The following is a 24418-nucleotide window of genomic DNA, read 5'->3' on the forward strand; positions in this document are numbered from 1 at the left end:
GACTTGGTTCCTTGAAAAACCACACCCTTACCCCCTCAACTGATAAGGGCTGTAGATAAAAAAACTACCGGCAGGGAAGACCTTTGAGGAAGTGGGTTTCCAGGCTCCGCATGCCTGTCCCTCCTGGCAGTCTCTGTGCTCATCCCAGCTAATGCTCAGGAATTTCTTCTGCTTCACTGCTCCAACCTGGCCTACTTTCCCCAGCTCTGGGCTCCGCAAAAGTAGTGGGTCTCCCATCTGAGAAACGTCAAACTTGGGCCAGGTGACCACTGTGGGGGAAGCAGCAAAGACTTAAAAACTGAAACAGGGACTAGAATAGATGACCGATTCAGGTCCAGCCCTCAGAGTCTGTGAGTTTATGCCTGGGTAACCGAAGTGCAGCCCAGATTCCCAGCCAGCTCCGGTTCCTGTATGCTCCTTCAGAGAAAACAAATTCACACATCACAACTTGAAAGCTGCCTTACTCTGGGTTAGTGACCATGTTCCACGCAGCTTCAGGCTCTTCATGTAGAAAACAGGGACGATACTGATCACAAGGAATCGTGGAGTCAACGACAGTGCATGTCTAACTTTTATTTATGTATTTTCCTACATGATCAGAAGCAGAAAGGGTTTTGAAGCTCCTTAAAAAATCAACAACAACAAATAGAACTAAGAAAGCTACATTAACCAGAAGATTAAAATCAGAAAAGTTATTTCAGGGACTTCCCTGGTGGTCTAGTGGTTAAGACTCTGTGCTTTCCCCTCCCCCGCCCCTCCCCCAAAGAAAAGAAAAAGAAAAGCTATATCATCCCTGCTCCCTACTTTCTGGCTATGTGACCTTGGGCAAGTTGCTTTGCTTCTCTGAGCCTCGGTTTCCTCATTTGTAAAGTGAGATAGCAGTATCCTCCCCCGTGGGTATTACAGACTTAAACAATACGAAAGAGTGATTAGCACACTGTCTGGCATACAGTAAGCAGGCAATACATTTTAGCAATCTTATTATTGTGTAATCTCATTTTTTGTTTATAAGAAGAGTAACCTGGATAAAAGCTGAGCCACTTTGAGGCCAGTCTCAAATCCTTATTGAATTAGAAATATCATTTCCTTTCCCCACCACAAAAAAAAAAAAAGCAATTCAAATGTTTATTCAGTACTTCCAAAAATGTTAAAGATTTCATTCATTTAAAGATTTCATGCATAATTTCAACATAACTTCTTAACATTCCTTTTCCTCTCTTTGTTCCTTCTTCTCTTCTTCCCTCCCACCCTCTGCACACAGCACACACATCTGTCTTCCGAGTCCCTCAAATATTTTCTCAAAGCTCAGGCTTCACGGCTCTGGCTCCCTGGCTCCTGCTCCAGCCTCTCCCGTCTCCTCCCTTCCAGCATCCTCTGCCCTGTCTCTCCTGGCTTCTGTCTTTCTCCTCCCTCACCCTGTTACTCAGATCCACAGGACAAAGCCAGGCTGAAGATACCTGAACTACAGTTTTCTTCCTGAAAGGTAGGAGGGGGACTTCCCTCGTGGTCCAGTGGTTAAGAAATCTGCCTGCCAATGCAGGGGACACAGGTTCCATCCCTGGTCCAGGAAGATTCCACATGCCAAGGGGTAACTAAGCCTCCTCCGAGGGGTAACTACTGAAGCCCGCACATCTAGGTCCTGCGCTCTGCAAGGGGAGAAGCCACTGCAGTGAGAAAACCCCTGCTTGCCACAGCTAGAGAAAGCCCGCATGCAGCAAGGAAGACCCAGTGCAGCCATAAATAAATAATTTTTTTTAGTAAAGGAAAAGCAGGTATAATGTGAGCATCCAAAATATGTTCCAATGGTCCTGTATTTAAATCATGTAAAGTGCCAAGTATGGGCCCCAGGGCACATTTGATAAACAGCATCTACTGTTGGTCAGGACTTAATGGACCTCCAATCCCTCACAGAAACTCAAACTGCCCAACTGAATCAGAGTAGCTAGTGGCCCAAGGAGAAAAGGATCAGGCTGGAACATCCTGGTCCCCAGCCCCATCCCAGGCAACCTCTCTACAGCATTGGGTGAGTCAAGAAATAGTCTAATTGGATCTGACAAGCTCTGCCTGCCCTCCTGGACCAACCTCCTAACGGGCTCCTCCTTACTACATCCTCTTAGACAGGCTGGTGGGTGGGTGTGTGTGATAGGGGAGTCTGTTCCTAGAGAGTCTGGTGATACTCTCCAGGAGCTCTAGACTATAGCTTCAGTTCTGTTATGGAAGACAAGACAAAATAAAAAATTGAATAGCTCTTTTAACGAGTCTCATTTTGTCTGCAGACCTATAGCTGTCCAATCTATCCAGACTCTGACTTGGTACGTGATATCAGCAACCCCCTATCCAAATCAGTTAACCACTAAGGATTCCTGGGGTACCCACTGTATGCTAGACATTACCATCAAGATGATAACAGAGGAAAAGTGGAGGAAGAATACCAATAAAAACTGTTGCCATTTATTGAAGGCCTATGAAATATAAGCCTCTCTACAAATTCTGGAGGATTCTTCTTGGACCTGCATTGGGAAGATCCCCTGGTGAAGGAAATGGCTATCCACTCCAGTATTCTGGCCTGGAGAATTCCATGCATAGTCCATGGGGTTGTAAAGAGTCGGACACAACTGATCAACTTTCACTTTCACTTTTCACACTTGGATCTTGCTGAGTCCTGAGGCTGGGATAGCTAGACCCACATGGACTTCAAACACCAGGTACCTCTGAGACCCTCAGGCTCGGTGGCCTGGCCAATCAGAACCCTTGGTCACACTGATTGGCCAAGGAATGGATACATATTTCAGTAACAGCCAATGAGACTTGGTTTGGCGAATGCTGTTAGAACTGTTGGGAAAAGAGTCTCTGTTTCTACTGGAGCTGTGGGAGATTAGGATGCATGGCTAGAGCTGCTGGCAGCCGCTTTGTGATTAGGAGGAGAGCCTGCCAGAGAATGAGATCAGTAGCGAGGGAAAGAATCTTGAGGGACCAAGAGACTGACCCTGAATCCTGACGACATCATCTGAGCTCCTCAGTGCAGCCATGCCTAGAGCTTGCTCGGCCCTGTCCTTACCATTTTAAGGTAGGTTTTCTGCCAGTTCGAGCCCTGATGCTCTGACTACTGTACCCAGAAACCTGAGTGTTTGGCAGAAGCATCCTCAACATCCAGTCTATAGGAGCCTGACAAGGGAATCGGGTTCTCCTGGCACACAACTGCCCACGTTTCTGTCAGCACAGCGAGCCCACAAAGGCCAACAGAAGCAGTATGGCGCCAGAACGAAGGAGCAAGTCCTCCTAGGCTCGCTGTGTCACCTTGGGGGAGTCACTTTCCCTCTCTGAACGTTCACTTTCCTCACCTGTAACATGGGGCCGGGGTGGGAATCATGGTATCTGTAGAACAGGTTTGTTCCCATGAGGCTGTTTGGGGAGGGGAATACTGGGGACCCCCGAGGAGCTGGGGGTGAGGGTCAGAATGGGCAGCACATCTTCTCCCTGCTGTGCCCCGAGCAGCATGAAGACCAGGGCCTGTCTTTCCCAGGCAGCCTGTGGGATGGAACAGAGAAGACAGCTCGAGTGCTGGAAGTCCTCAGTTCTAGTCCTGGTTCTGCCGCCAGAGCAGGGTCTGCCTCTGGGTATGCACCTCCCCTGCCGGTGTGTCCCCTTCAGAAGTGGAAAAGCCACGCCCTTTCTCCTCGGTTTTCTGGAAGGGTCAGGATCCTGTCGTGTTCACTGTTGTACATCTCCAGTACTCAGCCCAGCTCCTGCCTCACTGATCCAGCAATCCAGGATGCCCATCATGCGAGCGAAAGAACTGCGGTCAGGATACCTGACCTTTCTTCTCTTCTTTTCGGAACATGCTGTTGGAGTATGACACATACAGAAAAAAGGCACAGATCCTAAGGAGGCTTCACAGACAGCACATCCCTGTACCCAGCCCTCCCACCCGCAAGCCACCCTCTACCAGCGCCTGGAAGTCCCCTGGTGCCCCCATTCCAGTCATTCCTTCCACAGAGGCAAGGCTGGCTTCTGACAGCATCAAAGTGCTTTGGACTTTATAGAAATGGAGTAACGCTCAACATTTTCCAGTGATTCATAGCTTACAAAGAGCCCATGTGTACACAAACTCATTAAATCTTCACATCAGTACTGAGGGGTAGGCAGGAATTACAAATTCTACTTTACAGAGGAGAAAACCAAGGCTCAGAGAGAAGGGAATCCCCTGAATTACATCACTGGTAAGTGGACTGCCAGGATAACTGGTTCCATTTTCCGGTCTCCCTGGATCTCAGAATGTCCCTCCAGGCATTAGGATGCAGTTCCCAGGAATGGTCTGGGCAGCTGATAGTATAAGTTACCAGTCCTCCAGGATGGAGAGAAGGCAGAGACCTTCAGTCCAGAGAAGATCTGGGCACCTTCAGGGCAGGGCCCACCTCTCCCTTCTTTCAATCCGTGGCACTCAACAAACTTTGTGAATTCTGGCAAGTGGCCCCCCTCCCTGTCTGCTTCCCTCCAAGCTGGAGAATTCAGAAGGCTGTTGAACGGAAACAGGGAGAGTTATTTCCCCAGCCCCCTCCCTGCCCACCAGGTGGCCACATACACTGCCCAGGTTCCATGGTCTCATTTGGCTCCTGGCACACTGTGCCCAGGATGAACTCTTACACATCCTTCAGTGTCCCAACTCCCATGTTCTCTGGAATGTCTGTTTCTCCTAACCATCCACTTATCCCAGAAATTAACCCGCATTAATTTCTCTTTCTCAACACAACACAATCACAAAGTCACACGGACAAAACACACTCTGGCTGTATCTTTCTCTCTCTCTCTTTTTCACAAACTGGGCTGCATATACAGTTGTTCCAAATAATAGCCACGGCCCTCGCAGGTCTGCACATGCGAACAAACACAGGCTACACCACAAAACCACAGGATTTGGTTTCTACTTGTTTACAGCTGAGGCACAGAATATCTTTCTACCATACCAGCGTGTGTGCACAACAGGCCCAAGAGTACAGATCACACACCATACAAACACACAGACACACACTTCCTTCACTCAGGCAATCACACAACCACATGTAGAGACAGTCCTTCCCTGACATACAGACCGGTGTAGGCGGTCTGTATGTCAGGACACACACACACACACACACACACACACACACACACACACACACACACACACACACACACACGGGCGCGCGCGCAGCTGCAATGCCCTGGCTCACACTCCGTGCAGGCACCAAGCAGGAAGACAAAGGTCGCCGAGGCTCCCGGCGCCACGCACCGAACGCAACTGAGCGGCTCCCTGGCCTTGGCCGGTCTCGAGCCGGGTCTCGGCGAGGTCTGGAGCCCGCGCCCGGCGCCGGAGCCCCAGCCCGGGTCGGCCCTCGGGGGTGCGCACGCGGCCCCCCGGCCCCGGCCCCGGCGCGCCGAGAGTTAAGGCGCGGGCGCGGGCGGGGAAGGCGGCCCCGGGCGTGATTGGCCGCGCCGCCCGGGCCCCGCGCCCCCGCGCCTCGCCATTGGTCCGTCGGCGGGCCCGCCTCCCGGGGCTCAGTAGCGCGAGCCGCGCTCACTCGCGGGGTCCGAATCTCGCCGTCCGGGCAGCGCGGCCAAGACCCGGGAGTGGGGCCGGGAGCGCGGCGCGGGGCCGGAGCGGAGCGCGCGAGCGATGGTGAGTGCCGCGCCCGGCCCGCCTCGACCGTGGGACTCGGGGCCGGCCTGGTGCGCGGGGGGCCTGGGAGCCGGCTGCGGCTGTGGGGAGGTGTGCAAGTCGGAGGGCGCGCGGGCCGCGCTCTGCTCGCCTGGCGGCGCCGCGCTCTGTTCCGTCGGGGGCGGCTGGAGGGGGTCGGGGTGGCCGCTTCGGTTCGTGCTCCCTTGGTGTGGTTTTGCGCTAGGGTGTCCGGAAGTCCCTGAACGTGGCTGGGCTTGGAGACCCTCGGCGGGTTCCGTAAGGGGGTCGGGGACCATCCGAAGCGCTGGATTCGGTAGGACCTGAGTGTCCCGGGACTCTGAGGCGGGTCTAGGATTGAGGCTCGGCTTGGAGCGTCGTGGATGGTTGCGCCGAGAGCTTCGGAGGCGTAGTTCGGGCGCCCCGGGACTACGGATCCACTATGCCCTGAGGGTTGAGAGTGGATGCTGTCAGAGACCAGGGGCCCCTGGGGGGACCCTAAGCCCAGCGATCTGGTCTCCCCAGCATGTCCCAGTAATGGGTCTTTATCGGAGGGGGTTGCTGAGGCCACTGACTCGGATGGGCAGTGGCACCCGGGAGAAGGGACATGGGGACTTCGGGGGGGCGGGGGAGGGGGGGTGGTGTTTCTGAAGTCCCCGGAGAGAAATCCGTTTGATCAGGCTGAATTCGTTGAGGCTGTTTTAGAGAGGAGGGTTGTTCTGGAAGGAAAGCCAAGATCTTTCAGTACCTCTCTGGGGCCTGGTGACCACCTTGCCATTATGGAGGCCAAGGCCACCTACTTCTCTGTGGCTTGTTTTCTCCAAGGACAGGCCCCTCCGATTCTCTCTCTAGTCCTGCTCTGTGCCCTGTGGAGTGGATACAAGGCACCATGTAGGGCCCGAGGAGGGCATGAGTCAGTGATGGTGGCTGCCAGTCCCACGGAATATCCCGTTCTTCTTCCCTTCAAGCCAGTCCCCTCTTTTCTCACCCACGAGTGTCTGCCTCCCCTGCACCACCACGAGCCACTCCAGAGTCAGTAATAATGAAGTTATGGCTTGACTCCGCACCTAGAGGCGCTTAGAGACCATCTTGGATCCAACCTACCTCTTTGATCAGGAGCCTCCCCCCTGGATCGCTCCTCGTGAACAGTTGCAGTGGCAGGGTGCTCACTCCCAAGTGGATCGGCACTTGATTTAAGGTCTCAGTATATGGGAAATAAAAAAAGGGTGACTTTGAGGTCATATCATCCACTCTGCCTCCAAGCCCACCCTGACCTTAGTTACTCAGAAAGAGAAATTTATCCTTCTCAAAAATCAGTTAAAGAAGGCGAGGTCACTGTGCCTTGGTGATACTTTTCAGAGCCTTACAACCTTCCAGCCTGTCAGAAAGACCCCTGGTTTTGTCCTTAAACAGACTTGGGTTTGAATTCTGGCTCCTCTACTTCCCCAGAGGGACAGGTGACATCATCACCTCTGAGTTTCCGTTTCCTCTTCACCTGTGAAATGAGACGATATGTCTTATCTCCCACGGATGGGGTACAGATTTGCTGAGCTAACCCAGCAAGAGGGCTTTACTTGAGTACAGCTTAGTTTCCTTTCTGATACAACCTTAAGCTCCAGGTAGGAAGTTCTACCTGACATCTAACCTATTTGCTGAGTACAGAAGAATGATTAAAGTTTATCATGTGGGGAGAAAAAGGGGAAGGTGATACTTAGAAAATCGGGCATTAGCTCATCATTCAACAAAGATTTATTGAACTCTTCTATATGCCAAGTCCTATCTAGGGAGGAAAAATATGGTCATAAACACCATGGTAAGAGCACTTCTGTGGGACTTCCCCTGGCCACCCAGTGGTTAGGGGCTGCGCTTCCACTGCAGGGCGCCCGGGTTCAATCCCTGATCAGGGAATTAAGATCCCACATGGCACATAGCATGGCCAAACAAAAAAAAAAAAGAGGGCTTTCACTAGTCCATAAATGTCCACACCATCCTCAGGCCAGGTGGCATGTCTTTAAGAGAGGTGGCACAATGCTGCCAGGGGAGGGCTCCTTTCTGGATGGAGAGGTGGGAGAAAGCTTCACCAAGCAGGTGGCATCTGAATTGGAGAGAACATCCCAGGTCAGGGCACCTGTGCGAGCAGAGGTGTGGGAGTGTGGGAAGTATTCTTGGAAAGGGCCCAATGGGGCTTGGTCGGCATGTGGGCACTGGAGTGGCAGGAGAGAGGAGAAGGTGGCAGGGGATGCTGCTGGGGCTGGATGGTGGGAGGCTGGGGCAGGCCGAGGGGCCGGAGCTCCACGGTGCGTAGTTGGTCCACTGCAAGCGGGTGGGAAGAAGCAGACGTCAGGCTCCTCGGCCCCTGTCATTTTGGTTTCTCCTAAACACCAGGCCCTGCGCTCATTCCTGAGGTGGGGGTGATTCAGGGCTGCTAGAGTGTTTATTCCTTGGCTCTCCTGCTCCACGGGTTTTAAACAATTCAGCGTTCTTGCCAGCATTGCCAAGTTTCCCCTGGCCCCTGGGTTCCTAACGGGGCTCTGCTCAGAGAGCGCGTGGGCTGTTTCCTGTGTCCTGTCTCCATCTCCTTGATGGTCCCCAGCTTCCCACCTTGGTCTCTAACCCCTTGACAGGGAGTCAGCGCTGCTCTCAGAGGTTTCAAGTAGACGCCCTGCCGCCCCCCCGCCCCGCCCCTGCCCCGCAGGCTTGGGAGATGAGGGTTCTCAGGAGGCTTTTTGTGCCTCTGTCTCTGGTTGTCCTTATACTGCCCAGCAGCAGGCGCAGAGAGGCAAAGGACATTGTCCAGGGTCACACAGCAAGATGGGACCAGAGCAGGCACAAACCTCCTGGATGTCTGGGGGGTTCCCAGACAGACAGTGTGGGGGAAGGAGGCCCAGCCTGCTCTTGTGGAGCCCTGAGAATGTTTCTTTACCTTCCAACTAGGGGTTGAGCTGGAGGGTTGGCAGTCATCTTTACTGTAGGTGGCTGAGCTGAGAACCGGGTCCAGCTTCCAAGGGTCAAGACTGGGTGTACCACCCACTTGCTGCGTGACTTTGGATCACCTGTTCCTTCTCTCTGCGCCCCCTTTCCTGCCAAGTGTGGCAGATTTGCTCCTTGTCAGGATCACAGGCCAGTACCACCTGGTACGCGACACAGAAATGCTTCACAAACTGTTGAGAACTTGCAGGAGGAGAAGGGGACGACAGAGGATGAGATGGTTGGATGGCATCACCGACTCAATGAGTTTGAGCAAGCTCTGGGAGATGGTGAAGGACAGGGAAGCCTGGCATGCTGCAGTCCATGGGGTCACAGAGAGTCGGATGCAACTGAGCGACTGAACAACAACAACAAAATGACTGAAGATGGGAGGCCAGCTACACGCCCCCCAACCAGTCTGCAGAGAGTTCCCAGAGTACAAAGTATCTTTCCCCAGTGTGGCCAGGCCACTGTGCTATTGGGTCATTGCTTATAGGCACCTTATTAACTTTTGTTAAAGAATAGATACATTGTTTCCCAGATGGAATTGGAGAGACCAAGCCCTATCCTGGGGGAGAAGTAGGATTTAAGTAGTAGGCGGGCTACGGGGTGGGTTCAGCAGAAAATTTCAGGTGTTGGCCTAGACACAAACAGCTTGGCCAAAGTCCACGCTTTGATGTCTGCGGTGACAGCAACAAGGGAGGAGCCATCAGCAAATGTTTACGACATTTTGTTGCCTCAATTTTTTCTTTTCAGTTAACTAGGTAAGCGCCTCGCCCTGGTCAAAGTGCTGCATCCATTCATTCATCCACCCATTCATTCATCCACCAAAAAAGTATGCCTGGCATAATGCCAGGAGCTGGGGCTGTGGGCATCAGTGTGGATGAGACTGGGAGGTCTGTTTTTCAGGCCGGCAATCAGGAGATATGGAGTAGGAAATTACAAGTGTGATTTCTGTTACCAAGGAGACACACAGGGTGCTGTGGCACAGATAGGGCAACCTGGGGCTGGAGAAAGGCTGCCCTAGAGGACATGCCATGAAGGTTGTGGCCTTAAAGAATGGGCGAGACCGGGAAGAGCATTCCAGGCGGGGGAAGCGGTAAGTGGGAGATGGGACAAAACTTGATGCTCTCGGGAATTAATTTGCCTGCAGGCTTAGAAGATGACGCTTGGTAGGTGGCCGGGGTGGGCGGGTACAGGGAGGGCCCGGTTCAAGATTTGGGGCTGGATCCTAAGGGCAGTGAGGGGAGTGACGTGGTCAGGTCTGCATTTTTGAGATCATCGCAGAGGCTGCTTTGCGGAGAATGGAGGGAAAGGGCAAGGCTGGAAGCCGGGAAACCCATTAGGAGACCGCTAGAGCGGCCCCAGGAGAGATCACAGTGGTCTGAATACCCACTGCTGCCCCCCAACCCTACCTCACACTCCCATCATGCTGCCCAGGGTGGGCGGTGCAGCGAGGAGGGGGTCTGGCCCTAGAGGTCTCCCAGAGCCCCCTGCCCTGTTGGCGTGGACCTTCCTCTTCTCCTGATTTCATGCAAATAACTAGCGAGTCTCTGGGAACTTTGATCTAACAAACGAGAAAGGTGAAGTTTCCAAAAAGTTCTGAAACAAGGTAGAAAATGGGGATGCAGCTTCAGGGTCCCCCTGGCCATGGGGGTGTATCAGGGAAGGCTTTCCAGAGGAGGCGGCATTTGAACTACTTCCTTGGGCCACAGAGAATGGAATGGAAGGCTTCCAAGGAGCTAAGCTTTGGAGAGAGGACAGTAAGGAGATACTGACTCACTGGGAAGGACCCTGATGCTGGAAAGATTGAGGGCGGGAGGAGAAGGGGTGACAGAGGATGAGATGGCTGGACGGCATCACAGACTCGATGGACATGAGTCTGGGTGAACTCCGGGAGTTGGTGATGGACAGGGGAGCCTGGCGTGCTGCAATCCATGGGGTTGCAAAGAGTCGGACACGACTGAGGGACTGAACTGAACTGAAAGAGGTATAGTCTGGCAGGGGGCAAAATTTAATGAGTAACCAGTGCTGACTGAACCCCACTGCCAGAGGAGGGCGCTGGGAGTCTAGGACCCGGGGGTCCTGCCCTTTCCCCAGTGGTCCTGAGGATGGGGTGCCCAGGCCTGTCTCGGCTCACTGACAAGCCTCAGAAAGGCTCCCTCTCCCCACAGGCCTCCTGGTGGGGGAGTTAGTGAGGGGCAGATGTAAACAGAGGAACAAGTTTCTGGAAAACATTCAGGAAATAAGCTGAAGGAGGATCCAACTTCAGGGAGGTGGGCCTGGCTGCTCGATCTCCTTAAAATCTTGGAGTGCTTGTGTTAAAGGGGGATTTGTAACCGCCTAATTCAACAGCGCTATCTTACAGGAGGAAAGACTGAGGGGTAAGGTGAGCGTCCACCATGTGCCTGGCACTTACGTGTCACCCTTGTGACCGTCACACCAACTGCAGGGAGCAGCTTCATCCCCATTACGGACCTGGGAAGGCTGAGGCTCAGTGACCAGCGGGGAGTTAGGACCTGTAAGCGGGCAGCAGCCTCCCGATCACTCAGGATCCTGGCCTCAATCCCACACTGCCACTCGGTTTGGAGGAAACAGCCTTCCTGGGAAACCCCCTGGGGACGGGGATGGGACTGTTGGGCTATGGCCAGAGACCCTGGGAGCTGGTTGGGGCTGGACGCTGGCCAGGCTGACGTATTCATTTCACCTTTGCCCGGCACTTGACAGTTGGTGAGGTCCTTCCGCCCACCCCCTTCTCCACCTGTCCGTGATCCCACGGCCAACAGGTGGCCAAGCCAGGGCTGAAACCCAGGCCCTTGTCCCCCAGCCCAGACCCCTGTCTCCCAGCTCCCGGCATTGCCCCGGGGGCCCCAGACCAGGTCCCCAGTGGCCCCTGGCTGGAGACATCCCCAGCCTCCTGACCTCATGCTCCCCGATTGTGAGGAGCGGCCCCTGACCCAGAAGACAAACCCTCCTCTTCCCCAGACTCCTCCCCACCAGCTCCTCCCCTCCTCGGCTGGAAGGCCGGAGAGGGCTGTGGGCAGCAGGCAGGAGTCAGGTTACAGGGTAAACACCGCAGAGTCAATATTTAGCTCTCCTGGAACCGAGCCTGCCTCCCACGCGCCGCCCCCAGTGTGCGGGCCTTCCCGGAGCTGGTCACCAAAGGCAAGGCCAGGGGCGGAGATGTAGCTTCAGCCTACGGCCCTCCGCAAGACGCACTTAGTTTTTCCATCTGTAAAATGGCGTGGCTAGAACAGACCGATTCAAGGGGTCCTTTTCAGCTGTGATATGCAGGATTCCAAGCATGATGCTCTGGTTCAGAGCACGGGTGTGGAGTTGGCCAGTCTGGGGTTTCCATCTCAGCTCTGCATTTCCTCCCTGCGAGGCTGTGGGAGCTTCAGTTTCCCAGTCTGTAAAATCAGCTGCTAACGGACCTGTCTTGGAGGATCACTGGTGAGGATTAACAAGATGACACATTGATGCGCAGAGTTTGGGGCACAAGATAAGAAGTGAGTGGGGCGTCCTTGGTGGCTCAGACAGTAAAGAATCTGCCTGCTGTGCTGGAGACCCGGGTTCAATCCCTGGGACAGGAAGATCCCCTGGAGGAGGGCATGGCAACCCACTACAGTATTCTTGCCTGGAGAATCCCTGTGGACAGAGGAGCCTGGCAAGCCACAGTCCATGGGGTTGCAAAGAGTCGTACACGCCTGAGCAACTAACACACATAAACACAAGAAGTGAGTAAGTGGTGGTGGTGGCTGTTATTCCAGATAAACATTTGATAATCCTCTGGATCCAGGCACTGGGTTGCGTCACTTGGGAACAAGAACCAAGGGTGGGAACTGTAACCTCAAACCCTCCTAGTACTTGGGCTAGGGGAACCCAGGAGTTGAAAAAGTCCTTGGATTAACACCACACACACACACACACACACACAAATTGAAAAAGCCCCTGGGTTAACACCACACACACACACGCACACACCCAGGTCCAGGACTGACCTCAGCGATCTGTGGCGTGAGAGGGATGAGGGAGGAGGCAGGGGAGGACGGATGCATTTCCGAAGCGGTTAGTTCACAGGAGCTTCGCGTCCAGTACAGAGAGGGGCCGTTGCCTCCAGCCCTGGAGAGGAGGGGGCGTGGGGCAGGGCAGACAGGGAGGGGGCAGCTGCCGGCCGGCAGGTGTGGGCCAGGGTCCAGCCTGGCTCCCTCGCTTTTTGCGCTGTCACCTGGGACAGCATGCCACCTCTCTGAGCTTCGTTTTTCCCCGTCTCTAGTATGGAGATGGTGGCTCCTGTTTTGTATTCCAGTTGAAACACTTGTATCAGATGCTGTTTCGGAAGAACCCAGTTCCCTCCTGGCACATCCAGGGGGCTCAGCCTGTTTTATCAGCCTCTTTTATGGTCACGAGAACCACTCGCTGGTCCTGCTTATCAGCGTGCTTCTTGAGGGCATGAGTGTGAATTTTTAAAAATTGTGGCAGAGGGACTTTCCTGGCGGTCCTGTGGTTAAGAATCCGCCTGCCGGTGCAGGGGCCATGGACTCGATCCCCGGTTGGGGAGCTGAGATCCCACCTGGCCACAGAGCAGCTAAGCCCGTGGGCCACAACCACTGAGTCCGTGCTCTGGAGCCCCTGAGTCGCAACAAGAGAAGCCCCTGCCCACCGCAGCTAGAGAAAGCCACGTACCGCACCGAAGACCCAGTACAGCCATGAATGTAAAATTAAAAAGTTGCGGCATGATTTACACAAGATGCACACATCTTGTACGGCTCAGTTTTCACAGATGTACACACTTACATAACCACCACCTAGAGCAAAATATAGAACCTTCCTGCCGCCGCCAGAGAGTTCCCACGTGCCCCCCCCCACTTCCCGTGGGAAGTTCCCATGTCAGTCCCCCTGCTTCAGGGGGCCACTGACCTATCTTCTGTTCCCCTGTTTGGCCTGATTCTGAACTCTCTGCGTGAATTCACATGTATGTATGCCTGGGTCTGGTTTCCTTCAGCTTCCGTCAGCACTGAGTGTAGCTCCTCCAAGCTGTTGCCAGGATTCATGCCTTTGTGGGCTCTGTTACATGCAGCTGGTTGGATGTACACGTGCACGTCCGTGGATGGTGTTTGAGTGGATTCCAGGTAGGGGCGGCAGTGACATTCCCGTGCCTGTCTCCTGGGCGGGTCGGAGGGTCGGTGTGTGTTTCCTAGAAACTGCCACACATTCTCCAAGGAGGGCTCTGTTCACCGCTTTGCCCTGGACCCACAGCCTAACCTAGACTACCTGCCTGATGAATGTCCTTCTAAAGAAAGATGGAATTTGAGTCCTTGCTTTGTCTTAAGGCTTCAGACCTATGCCGATGGCCTCGGGACCTGACCGCTCTGGGCAGGGGCTCTGCCCAGATCCTGAGCTTTGTCTAGAAGCCCCTCAGTCCTCGGGGCAGGGCGGGAGTCTGGCCCGGGGGACCCCAGGCCGTGAGGCTCTACCACTGATTGGCTGTGGGACCTTAGGAAGTCCCTTCCCTCCCTGGTCCTCAGTTTCTGCTTCTCCCAAACATGGTGTGGATTGAAGGTTTCTGCGGCTCCCTGGTTTGGTGGGCTCCCCTCATCTGGGAGTATCTGCTCCCAATTGCTCTATGCTTCTCCACCTCAGGGCTTGCTCCGGTGCCCCTGTGTCCCGAATCTCCAAGGAAGGACCCTTTAGGAAAGTGGGTCGTCTCTTCATTCTTGGCACCCTCGATAAATACCTCCTTGTGACTCAGTCCTCTCTGGATGAGATTTCCCCCTGGCCAGAGGGGGCCCCTGGTGGTGGGAGCCCCACCCATGGAGGCTCTGCAAAGGTAACAGGGCCACCCTGGGTCTGAATCCTGCCGCTGCTGGTTCTGTGACCTTGGGCAAGTGACTGCATCCTCTTCTGCAGGGTGATAAGGCTGAAGTGAGGTCCTGCCTCATGGTGGGGGCCGCAGAACCCCTGCCTGTAAGGAGCTGCCTTCTAGGAGAAGGAGCCACAGATTTTAAACAGGCAAACCAGTCAGCCAGAAAGAGCCCATCAGAGAGAGGAGAGAAAAGGAACACGGGGATGAGGCTGTGGGAACAGGAAACTCTAGATGGCTGGGGAAGGATGAGGACGGGGCGGCCAGGCAGAGATGCGGGGAGAGGAGAGAATTCCAAACAGGATAGCCAGTGCAAAGGGCCTGAGACAGAGATGAGGGATCAGGCACATTATGAGTGGCTGGAAGGCTGATGGGACTGGCTGATGGATGGAGGGAGCAAGGGGGAAGTGGGTAGGAAGAGGTGGGTGTGGAGAGGCCAGGTCCTACAGGGCCTTGTCAGGCTTGGTTCATGGGGAGTTGGCATTTCCTCTTTTAATTAATTTATTTTTGGTTGCACTGGGTCTTCCTTGCTGTGCGTGGGCTTTCTCTAGCTGTGGCCGGCGGGGCCTAGCTGCTCTTCGGTGTGGTCCACGGGCTTCTCATTGCCGTGGCTTCTTCTGTCGCCGAGCACAGTCTCCAGAGCATTTGGGCTTCCGTAGTTGCGGCCTGCGGGCTCAGTAGTTACGGCACACAGGGTTTAGTTGCCGCGGCATATGGCATCTTCCTGGACCAGGGATCAAACGTGTGTTCCCTGCGTCAGCAGGCGGACTCCCGTCCAGTGTGCCACCAGGGAAGTCTGGCATTTCATTTTTCAGAGTGATGGGAAACCGCTGCAGGGCTCCAGACGGGGCGGGGACGCATTTGGCTTTAGGAAGGCTCCGGCTGCTGTGTGGGGAGATGGCCTGTAGGGGGCAGGAGTGAGGCAGGGAGGCAGCGCCCAGTGGGAGCCACCTTCACCTGTCCTGTGGGCAAAGGAGGCTTCTGTTAGGCCAGGACCGGGGCTTTGAGCAACTGCTTCAGAGGAGGAGAGAGAGGTGATAGGGCCATCCCAGGTGCTAGAGATGTTCCTGGAAGCTGAGCCTGGTGGGCAGAGAACTGACGCTTGGAGTCAGAGAGACCGGTCTTAAGACCTGCTTTTGAACTCAGCCTTCCAGAGCGAGTTTCGGGTCCTCCCAGAGGGACCCCTTTCCCAGCACCCCAGGCCCTGGGGACCCAGGGACATGGAGCAAGAAGGGCCCCTCCGCACCCTCTGCCGAGAAGTGAGGCGGAGGAAGTGATAGCCTCCAGGGCTCCCAGTCCTCCCCCCACCCCTCCTCCACAGGCTGCAGCTCCCATGGCCCGGCTCCAGGCCGTCCTGGGGCTTTGTGGTTCTGGGGTGTTCCGGCCTGGTCTGAGGCAGGAGGTGGCCGCGAGAAAGCGGTCCTTCACCTTCCTCTGCCCCTGAATGGGTGGTTACTGGGTATCCTGCTGGGCTTCCCCGGTGGGTGGGGAGGGAAGCCACAGGGAGGGCAGGGCCTGGGAATTCACAGTCTCTTGAGAGCCACATGCAAATGGGGACTTAGATGTCATCTAGAGCGGTCTCTTCATGGGGAGACAAAGATTCAGGAAGGGAAAGAACAGTCTTGTGGACCTGACTGCTTCCCCTTCCGTGCAAGTCCTCTGCAGCCAGCAAAAGTTAAGAAGTTAATACGAGGTCTTTCTGTATATCCTCCCTTAAGCATCAGCTCTGGCTTGAGCTGGTGTCTTTGAGGAAAAAGGGATCTGGAAGTTGAAACCCTGGAAAACAAAGGGCCTGTATCTGGGAGAGAAACAGGATTAGAATAGAGCCGTTTAGCAGGGAGAGGAAGGGAACTCGGAAGGCTGAAAAAAGTTGGAATTCAAGCTGAATCAGCATTTGCTGAATGCATCTTCTGTGCCAGGTATGGGGGTATCTCTGCCCACCCCCCAACAAGGAACTCCCAGGCCTGTGGGAGAGACAGACAAGTCAACTGGCAACAAGTGAGAAGCCACAGCCTTTAAAGGCTGGGTGACTGATTTGGCCCAGGGTGGTGATTATTTTGAGCTGGGTCTTGAAGGATGAGTAGGAGTTCGCCAGCCAGGCAGAGCCAGAATTTAAATCTAAAGAGTCTGTCTTGGCTTGGCCTCACTACCCTGTGAGCCTTAGGAGATGTGAATCCTCTGGTCCTGGGCCACTGAGTGTGAACCCTGGGCAACTGTCCAGCCATTTCTCATCCAACCCCTGATCCTGTCCTCTCAAACCCTGTTGCCTCCCACTTCCACCAGGGTGGTGGGTGGTAGACCAGCCTTGCGTGGAGAGTCTCTGCCCTCTCTTGATGGCCAGGACTTCAGTCCTGAGAAGGACGCACAGATTCCACCGCCAGTGCACCTGTGGCTGCAGAGCAGGCACGAAGAGACGGTGAAGGATTTCCTCTTTCATTTTGCAGCTCTTCTCACTTCCCTGCACCAACCCCCACCCCCAGCAACCTGAGATGTACTTTGCATAACACACTTCTCAGATCTTTCCAACAATCCCGGCAATTAGATGGGCTTCCCTGGTGGCTCAGAGGTTAAAGCATCTGCCTACAACACGGGAGACCTGGGTTCAATCCCTGGGTTGGGAAGATCCCCTGGAGAAGGAAATGGCAACCCACTCCAGTAGTCTTGCCTGGAGAATCCCATGGACAGAGGAGCCTGGTGGGCTACGGTCCACGGGGTCCCGAACAGTCGGACATGACTGAGCGACTTCACTTTCACTTGTCACCATTTTAAGCCTGCAAAACGCCTGACCTGCCTCTTGAGAAATCTGTATGCAGGTCAGGAAGCAACAGTTAGAACTCAACATGGAACAATAGACTGGTTCCAAATAGGAAAGGAATACGTCAAGGCTGTATATTGTCACCCTGCTTATTTAATTTATATGCAGAGTACATCATGAAAAGCTCTGGGCTGGATGAAGCACAAGCTGGAATCAAGATTGCCAGGAGAAACATCAATAACCTCAGATATGCAGAAGACACCACACTTATGGCAGAAAGCAAAGAAGAACTAAAGAGCCTCTTGATGAAAGTGAAAGAGGAGAGTAAAAAAGTTGGCTTAAAGTTCAACATTCAGAAAACAAAGATCATGGCATCCGGTCCCATCACTTCATGGCAAATAGATGGGAAAACAGTGGAAACAGTGGCAGACTTTATTTTGTTGGGCTCCAAAAATCACTGGAGATGGTGACTGCAGCCATGAAATTAAAAGACGCTTACTCTTTGGAAGGAAAGCTATGACCAACCTAGACAGCATATTAAAAAGCAGAGATGTTACTTTGCCAACAAAGGTCCGTCTAGTCCAGGCTCTGGTTTTTCCTGTGGTCATGTATGGATGTGAGAGTTGGACTGTGAAGAAAACTGAGCACCGAAGAATTGATGCTTTTGAACTATGGTGTTGGAGAAGACTCTTGGGAGTCCCTTGGACTGAAAGGAGATCGAACCAGTCAATCCTGATATTGAAGCTGAAACTCCAATCCTTTGGCCACCTGTTGCGAAAAGCTGACACATTGAAAAAGATTCTGATGCTGGGAAAGATTAAAGGTGGGAGGAGAAGGAGATGACAGAGGATGAGATGGTTGGAAGGCATCACTGACTTAGTGGACATGAGTTTGAGTAACCTCCGGGACTTGGTGATGGACAGGGAGGCCTGGCTTGCTGCATGGGGTCCATAGGGTCGGACACGACTGAGCGACTGAACTGAACTGACTGAACTGTCACCATTTTAAGCCTGCAGAAGGCAACAAAGAGAGTTTGAGCTGCACGTCCACGGGCACACGGCTAAGCACATACTCTAGAATCTGCTCCTCAGCTGGTCTAACTCCAAGGCCTGTGCTCACGTTTCTAAGCCGTGAGGAAGCAGACCAGTCATGATAGGCTGGGCCTTTCTGGTGACTGGTGCTCCGACCCCCATCCACGCAGCCTCTGGGCTTCTCATCAGGGCCCCAGGACTTCTGCAGGTGGGTGGTAACAGTAGACTCCATTGTATTAGTGGCAGCCCTTCTCAAGCCCAAGTGTGCGTGAGAGTCCTCAGGGGCTCTGGCGACAAATGCACGTTTCATCCCCGTTGTCACACGCACTCTGACTCCGTCTGTATGGAGTAGGGTACAGACAGGAAGTTACGTTTCCAGTGAGCTTCCAGCTTCCTATTCTGATGCTGGCGGGTGATTGATCACACTTGGGCAACCCTGACTTACTGCACGTCCGCTCTGCAGGCAGCACTGTTGTAGGCTTTTTGTTTTGTCATTTCAGCCATCAGAACGTTGCTCGGTGGGGGAAGTTGGTACAAAAGAAAGTGAGGAGTCTTGAGACTTCGACCAGTCATAATGAGAACATTTGTAACCAACGTGTCAGACGTATTTCATCTTCAGATTAATTGGCTGAGGAAACTGAGGCTCAGAAAGGTTCAGGGACTTAGAACACACATCCCTCAGCTCCTGATGCCTGTGTTCTCAGCCCTGCATGCGGCCTCTTTTGCACGTTCCCAAACACAGGCTTTTAGAGGCCTGGGATCTAAGGAAATATGGGAAGATTGGTGGTGGTGGTAACTACCATTTTTTGAGCAACTCCTGTGTGCCAGGCAGACTATAGAATGGTGAGCACACAGAAATGGTCTTGGGTAATTGCACAGATTTCTGATTTTGAGCAGAATACTATGTGATCTTATGTCTGAAGAGCTCATCCCAGGCAGGGGTTGGGGGGACAGCAGTGGCGGGGAAGACATCTCTCAGGAAAAAACAATTGAGGAGAAATCTGAAAGGTGAGTTACGTATTAACCAGGTGAAAAGATAGAAAAGTACTCTAGGCTAAGAGAATGGCATGTGCAAAGGTCCTGAGGTGGGTGGCCTATACAGCATGTTCAGCATAGCTGGAGTAGAAAGTGAAAGTGACCCAAGGTGAGGCAGAGGGGTTTGCCAGGGCCTTGGCCCCATGGGGCTGTGTGGACCAGGTGAGCAACTTGGACTTCATCCCAACAGCAGTGGAACATGGTAAGCCACGAGAGTGTGTGTGTTTTCAAATCAATAAACTTTATAGGCTTTATTTTCTTCTACAATGAAAGATCCCACTTAAGCCTGTGAAGGAAGAAAAGACAAATGTCTCTAACTCGCAGGGTGGAGGGTCCACCTGGCCCTGGATGGGACGCCAGCAGGGAGATGGCTGGACCCGAATCGCCTTTTATTAGACTCACTCTGGCTGCTGAGTGGAGATGGGCTGGGGGGAGGGGGCAGGAGTGGAGGTGGGAGATGGTGGCCCTGCCCGAGGGAGTGGAAGGGAGAGGCAGACAGAGGCGCTGGGGGGTAGAGCCGATCACTTTGATGAGCAAATGGAGCCCAGGAGGTGTGTGAGCTGCTCTGGGTCAGGGTCACACAGCTTGTTGGTGGGCCTTCCCGCAGAGCTCTGACTCAGGGCCGAGCTTCTGGGCAGCTCTTTTCCAGAGTCCTCCTTTCAGGCCTTCTCATGCCTGTGCCCGCTCCCAACTCCCCAAGGGTGGGGCCTGCTGACTTCAGGGGAGGGGGGGGCTTCATGGCACATATCTATCTTTGAAGCATCTACCGGGGGAGGGTGGTGCTGACCCCCAGATTCTTTCCTTCTGACCTCTGCCCTCTGCCTGGCCATCCCCCAGCTTTGAAGGAGTCTGCGGAAGTGGGGCTGGGATGGGGATTGGAGCTGTCGTGCTTACATGGCCCCTGCTTGGGCAGGAGTGGGGGCCCTTGCAAGGATCTGAGGAGACGCCCTGCTGTGGAAAGAAAGAAAGGACAGAGCCTGGGCCTCTGCAAGTGGGCCCCCCGAGATGTAGGAGATGCCCCGCACCCACACCTCTTGAGCTGGAAACAGCTGGCTGCCATTTAGGGTTTTTCTCCTCCCCCTCCCAGCCCCGCATTAACTCCCTGGCACATGCCACCTCTGAGATGTTCAACGAAATGAATTTCTCGCCCTGCAGGCCTCCACCCCTCCAGCTCTAAACCATCCCCTCTGCGGGTCTAAGAGCCATGGCGCTCCTGCATGAACCACATCCCCTTTGTGTGGGAGCCCCCATTTTCCTCTCTGCAGCTCAGGCTCCCCTCTCTTCTCTCCAGGTTCCAGAGCCCACTCTCCTCTCGGTGAGAGGAATCGCCCCGGAGCTTGGTTCTGGGCGTGATCTCTGTCTGGGGCCCGGGTCCCCTGCTCTCCCGGATGGTACACACGCACGCACACGCGCATACGCACACACGCACGTGCACGTAAGGACTGGGTCCTTCTCACCCTGACAGTCTGTGCGTGCTTAGTTGCCTCCATCGTCTCCGACTCTTTGTGGCCCCACAGACTATAGCCCGCCAGGCTCCTCTGTCCACAAGATTCTCCAGGCAAGAGTACTGATGTGGGTTGCTATACCCTCTTCCAGGGTATATTCCTGACCCAGGGATCAAACCCACATCTCGTGCGTCTCCTGCATTGCAGGCAGATTCCTTACTGCTGAGCCACGGTAGGGACACAAGTAGGTACTGACACATAGTAGGTACTCAAGGAATGTATTCTCTTTCTCCTGCCATCCCCTCTCCCACCCCCCCCAAACCTTGTGATCCCTTCAGAGTCCCCCTCCCCAACATGGGTATTTTTACTTAGGGGACCACATGCTGTGTGACATCCGGGCCTGGAAAGCAGCTATTATTAACTCAGGACATTGGGACAGGGAGAAGGCTCAGTGCTACCAGCTCAGCCCCCTGTCCTGATGTCCTGTTGAGTTGGCATGAGGCAAGTTTGGGACAGGACAGAGGAAGTCCCCTTCCCACCACCGGGAGCTCAGCTGTGAACATCGTTGCATGGACAGGACACAGGCAGCAGCTTTGGAAGTGAGCTGGGGAGGTGGCGTAAGAGCCACTGGTGGCTTCTTGGGGAAAGAAGCCAAGATCTCCCTGGGTCTGGAGGACAGGGTCTGGACGCTCGGTGCGGGTGCCACGCTTGGGGCCGCCTGATCTCCCCGTCCCCGCACCTGTCTGCTCCGCAGAGCAGGAGGCAGGAGCCACCACTGAGTGAACGCTAACTCTGAACCAGGTCCTGTGGCAAACGGCGGTTGCATGTCATCAGAGTCAGTCTAAAGAGATGAGTCCTGAGACCTGCCTCGTGGTCCAGCAGTCAAGATTCTGCACTTCCGCTGCAGGGGACATGGGTTCCATCCCTGGTTGGGGAACTAAAATCCCACATGTTGCACCGCCACCCTCCCTCCCCGCCATAAAAAAGAGAGAGAGAGGTCCTAGGGTGTCCCCATTTAACAGATGAGGAAACTGAGGCTTGGTGAGGCAAGGTGACTCGGCCAAAGCCACGCAGCTTAGAGCCGTGACTCCAGAGCCAGGAGTGTTTGCAGGCTCCTCTGGAGCACCTTAACTTCTGGGCTGGGACGGGGTGGGCTTGTGGCTCAGAAAAGCCATCAAATGGTGGAGAGAGAGCCAAGGAGCATGAGAGGAAGACGGCTCTGGAACCCTGACCCGGGATCTCTGGAGGGAAGCGGGTGGTCCCCTCAGGGAGGGACCAGGCAGCTGGAAGCAAGTTTCGAGCTGGATGAGGAGCTGGCACTGTTCTGTCCTCTGGGCACTTAACGCACTTTAGTTATGCCTGTGGCTCCTCTGCCCTGGAGTGGAAGCCCTGGAGGGCAGAGACCCTGCCTCTCAGCGCACCTGCTCTGGGCAGACGAAAGATGAGTTGGGGGGTGGGGTGCAACCCCACAGTGCTGGAAGAGGGGAGCAATCAGGATGGGGAACAGCCCTCCTGGGCCAGAGGGACAGTCCTGGAGCCAGTGCGTGGCTCACAGGGTCACTAGGGACAGGTCTATGAGTGTTAACGCCAGCTGATGGCCACATAGAGTCCGATACATAGAAACTGCACTTTGCGGGCGATTGCGAGCCCCATCTGTTGCGTCATGTGTTTCAAGAACAGAACCTGGAACAAAATGTCAGGGAGCATCTCTGCCAGTGATCTAGGATCCCTCCAGACTGAAGAGGGATTTTTTTTTTCCTTCTTTGGTGATCTGAGAGTTTTCTTAGTGTCCCCAAGTGCCAGTGAGTCAGCCATTACGCTCATTCAGGAAAGTCCAGAGGAATCTTTCTCCTCCGTCAGGTTCCATCTGGGCAGGGCCAAGTGACACCCGGTGACACACTCGAGGTTGGGTGAGGAAAACCAGGCACACTCCACCAGCCGCTTGGCCCTGCCACCCCCGCCTGCGTTTGTCACCCGTTCCCAGGGCACAGAGCCGGATCAGCCCGCACCGGCAGGCAGATCTGTGACCCCAGGGCTCTTCCAGCGTGACTCAGTGCAGCCCTGGCCCTCTCTGGGGGAACGTGAGTCACTTCTTCAACCCTGGAATGTTTCTCTTTGTGTGGAAAGAAGGGGAAAGGAAGGGGGTGGGGATAGCCCCACTTGGGGCTCCTTTCTCAGGCCCCGGTGGGAGGGGTTCCAGGCGACTGTTGGAGGAGGCAATCCGACCCAGTTAAGTCAGTAAACTGTGCTGAGCTGAGCAAGTAGAAGGTCCCTCCCCTTTCCTCTGCGCCCCCATCCCAGCACCCTCAGTTCAGTTCAGTTGCTCAGTCTTGTCCGACTCTTTGTGACCCCATGGACTGCAGCCCGCCAGGCCTCCCTGTCCATCACCAACTCCCGGAGTTTACTCAAACTCATGTCCATCGAGTCGGTGATGCCATCCAGCCATCTCATCCTCTGTCATCCCCTTCTCCTCCCGCCTTCAGTCTTTCCCAGCATCAGGGTCTTTTCCACTGAGTCAGTTATTTGCATCAGGTGGCCAAAGTATTGGAGTTTCAGCTTCAGCATCAGTCCTTCCAATAAATATTCAGGACTGATTTCCTTTGGGACATGCTAATCCTTTCTATCCCTTGTGAAGTGAGTGAAGTGAAAGTTGCTCAGTCGTGTCCGACTCTTTGCGACCCCGTGAACTATACAGCCCGTGGAATTCTCCAGGCCAGAATACTGGAGTGGGTAGCCTTTCCCTTCTCCAGGAGATCTTCCCAACCCAGGGATGGAACTCAGGTCTTAACCGCTCTTTAACCTGACCAGGTTAAGAAGGTATCTGGGGATGGGAGATGTTGATTAGGAGTGACTGTTCTGCGGATTTGAAAACCTGACTTCAGCAAGGGCGAGACGTGGATGGATCCATCCATTAGTGATGGCTGCCAGGGCTTGGGGACAGGCATGCAGCTTCGCTGGAGAGGAACTGGGGGGCCTGGGTTCGCCCTTCCCCTCATGCCCAGTTTCCCCGTAATTTGCTAGGTGACCTTACAAAAATCCTTTTCCTTCTTTGAGACACTTTTCTCATCTGTAACACAGGGCAAACAATTACCGCCCACAGGTGTTGAAAGGTAAATGAGGAAGCATCTGCAAAGCAGCCTCATTTCCTTTGCATCCTAACTCAGATGTCACTTTCTCAGAGACCCCTTCCTGGCCACGCTCCTGAAAATTGCCCCTCCCTTCCCTTTCTGGCCCTTTCCTTGCTTGATTTTTCGCATTAGCTCTCACTACCATCCGACACACTGCTGTTTTACTTACTCATCTTCTCTCATCCTCTCACTAACCCATAAGGATTTCTGGGGGTCTTGTTCCCTAGTTTAGCCACTTACAATGGTGCTGCCACATGGCAGGCGCATAAATATTTGTAAAAGAACGAGTAAGTGGAAAAGCAAGTGAAAAAATGAACAAAGTCACATGACCCCAGGCACAGTGCATAGCCGTTCGTAAGGCCTGGGTTCCTCATCCATCTCTGCTATGTTATTCTGGATGGACCCCTCTCTCCAGGTCAGCTCACGCACTTTAAAAAAAATTGTTTGTTTGGCTTCTCCGGGTCTTAGTTGCAGCATGCAGAATCTTTCGTTGCCACATGCAAACCCTTAGTTGAGGCATGTGGGATCCGGTTCCCTGACC

At 54.2% G+C, this 24418-nt stretch overlaps 1 protein-coding gene and 1 long non-coding RNA gene across 4 annotated transcripts in view; one reads left to right on the forward strand and one right to left on the reverse strand.

Annotated features, from left to right (window-relative positions):
- Window positions 1-553: 553 nt before the first annotated feature.
- LOC113879665 lies at window positions 554-5404 on the reverse strand. Of its 3 annotated transcripts, none has more exons than XR_003507412.1 (3): window positions 5270-5404; window positions 4372-4516; window positions 554-3842 (listed from the first exon to the last, which is right to left on the reverse strand). It is a non-coding gene; the product is annotated as an uncharacterized LOC113879665 (long non-coding RNA). The 3 variants fall into 3 exon arrangements; XR_003507417.1 differs by having other exon boundaries at window positions 4341-4516; XR_003507418.1 differs by lacking the exon at window positions 4372-4516.
- A 126-nt stretch (window positions 5405-5530) lies between these two features.
- The window catches only part of ECE1 (endothelin converting enzyme 1), a 124927-nt gene continuing 106039 nt past the window's right edge, over window positions 5531-24418 (forward strand). The window contains exon 1 of the mRNA XM_027521341.1: window positions 5531-5656. Coding sequence (XP_027377142.1) covers window positions 5654-5656 — 3 coding nt within the window. The 5' untranslated portion in view covers window positions 5531-5653. The remainder of the gene's footprint in view (window positions 5657-24418) is intronic.

This window comes from Bos indicus x Bos taurus, chromosome 2 (assembly GCF_003369695.1).
Source record: "Bos indicus x Bos taurus breed Angus x Brahman F1 hybrid chromosome 2, Bos_hybrid_MaternalHap_v2.0, whole genome shotgun sequence".
Classification (NCBI taxonomy): Eukaryota; Metazoa; Chordata; class Mammalia; order Artiodactyla; family Bovidae; genus Bos; species Bos indicus x Bos taurus.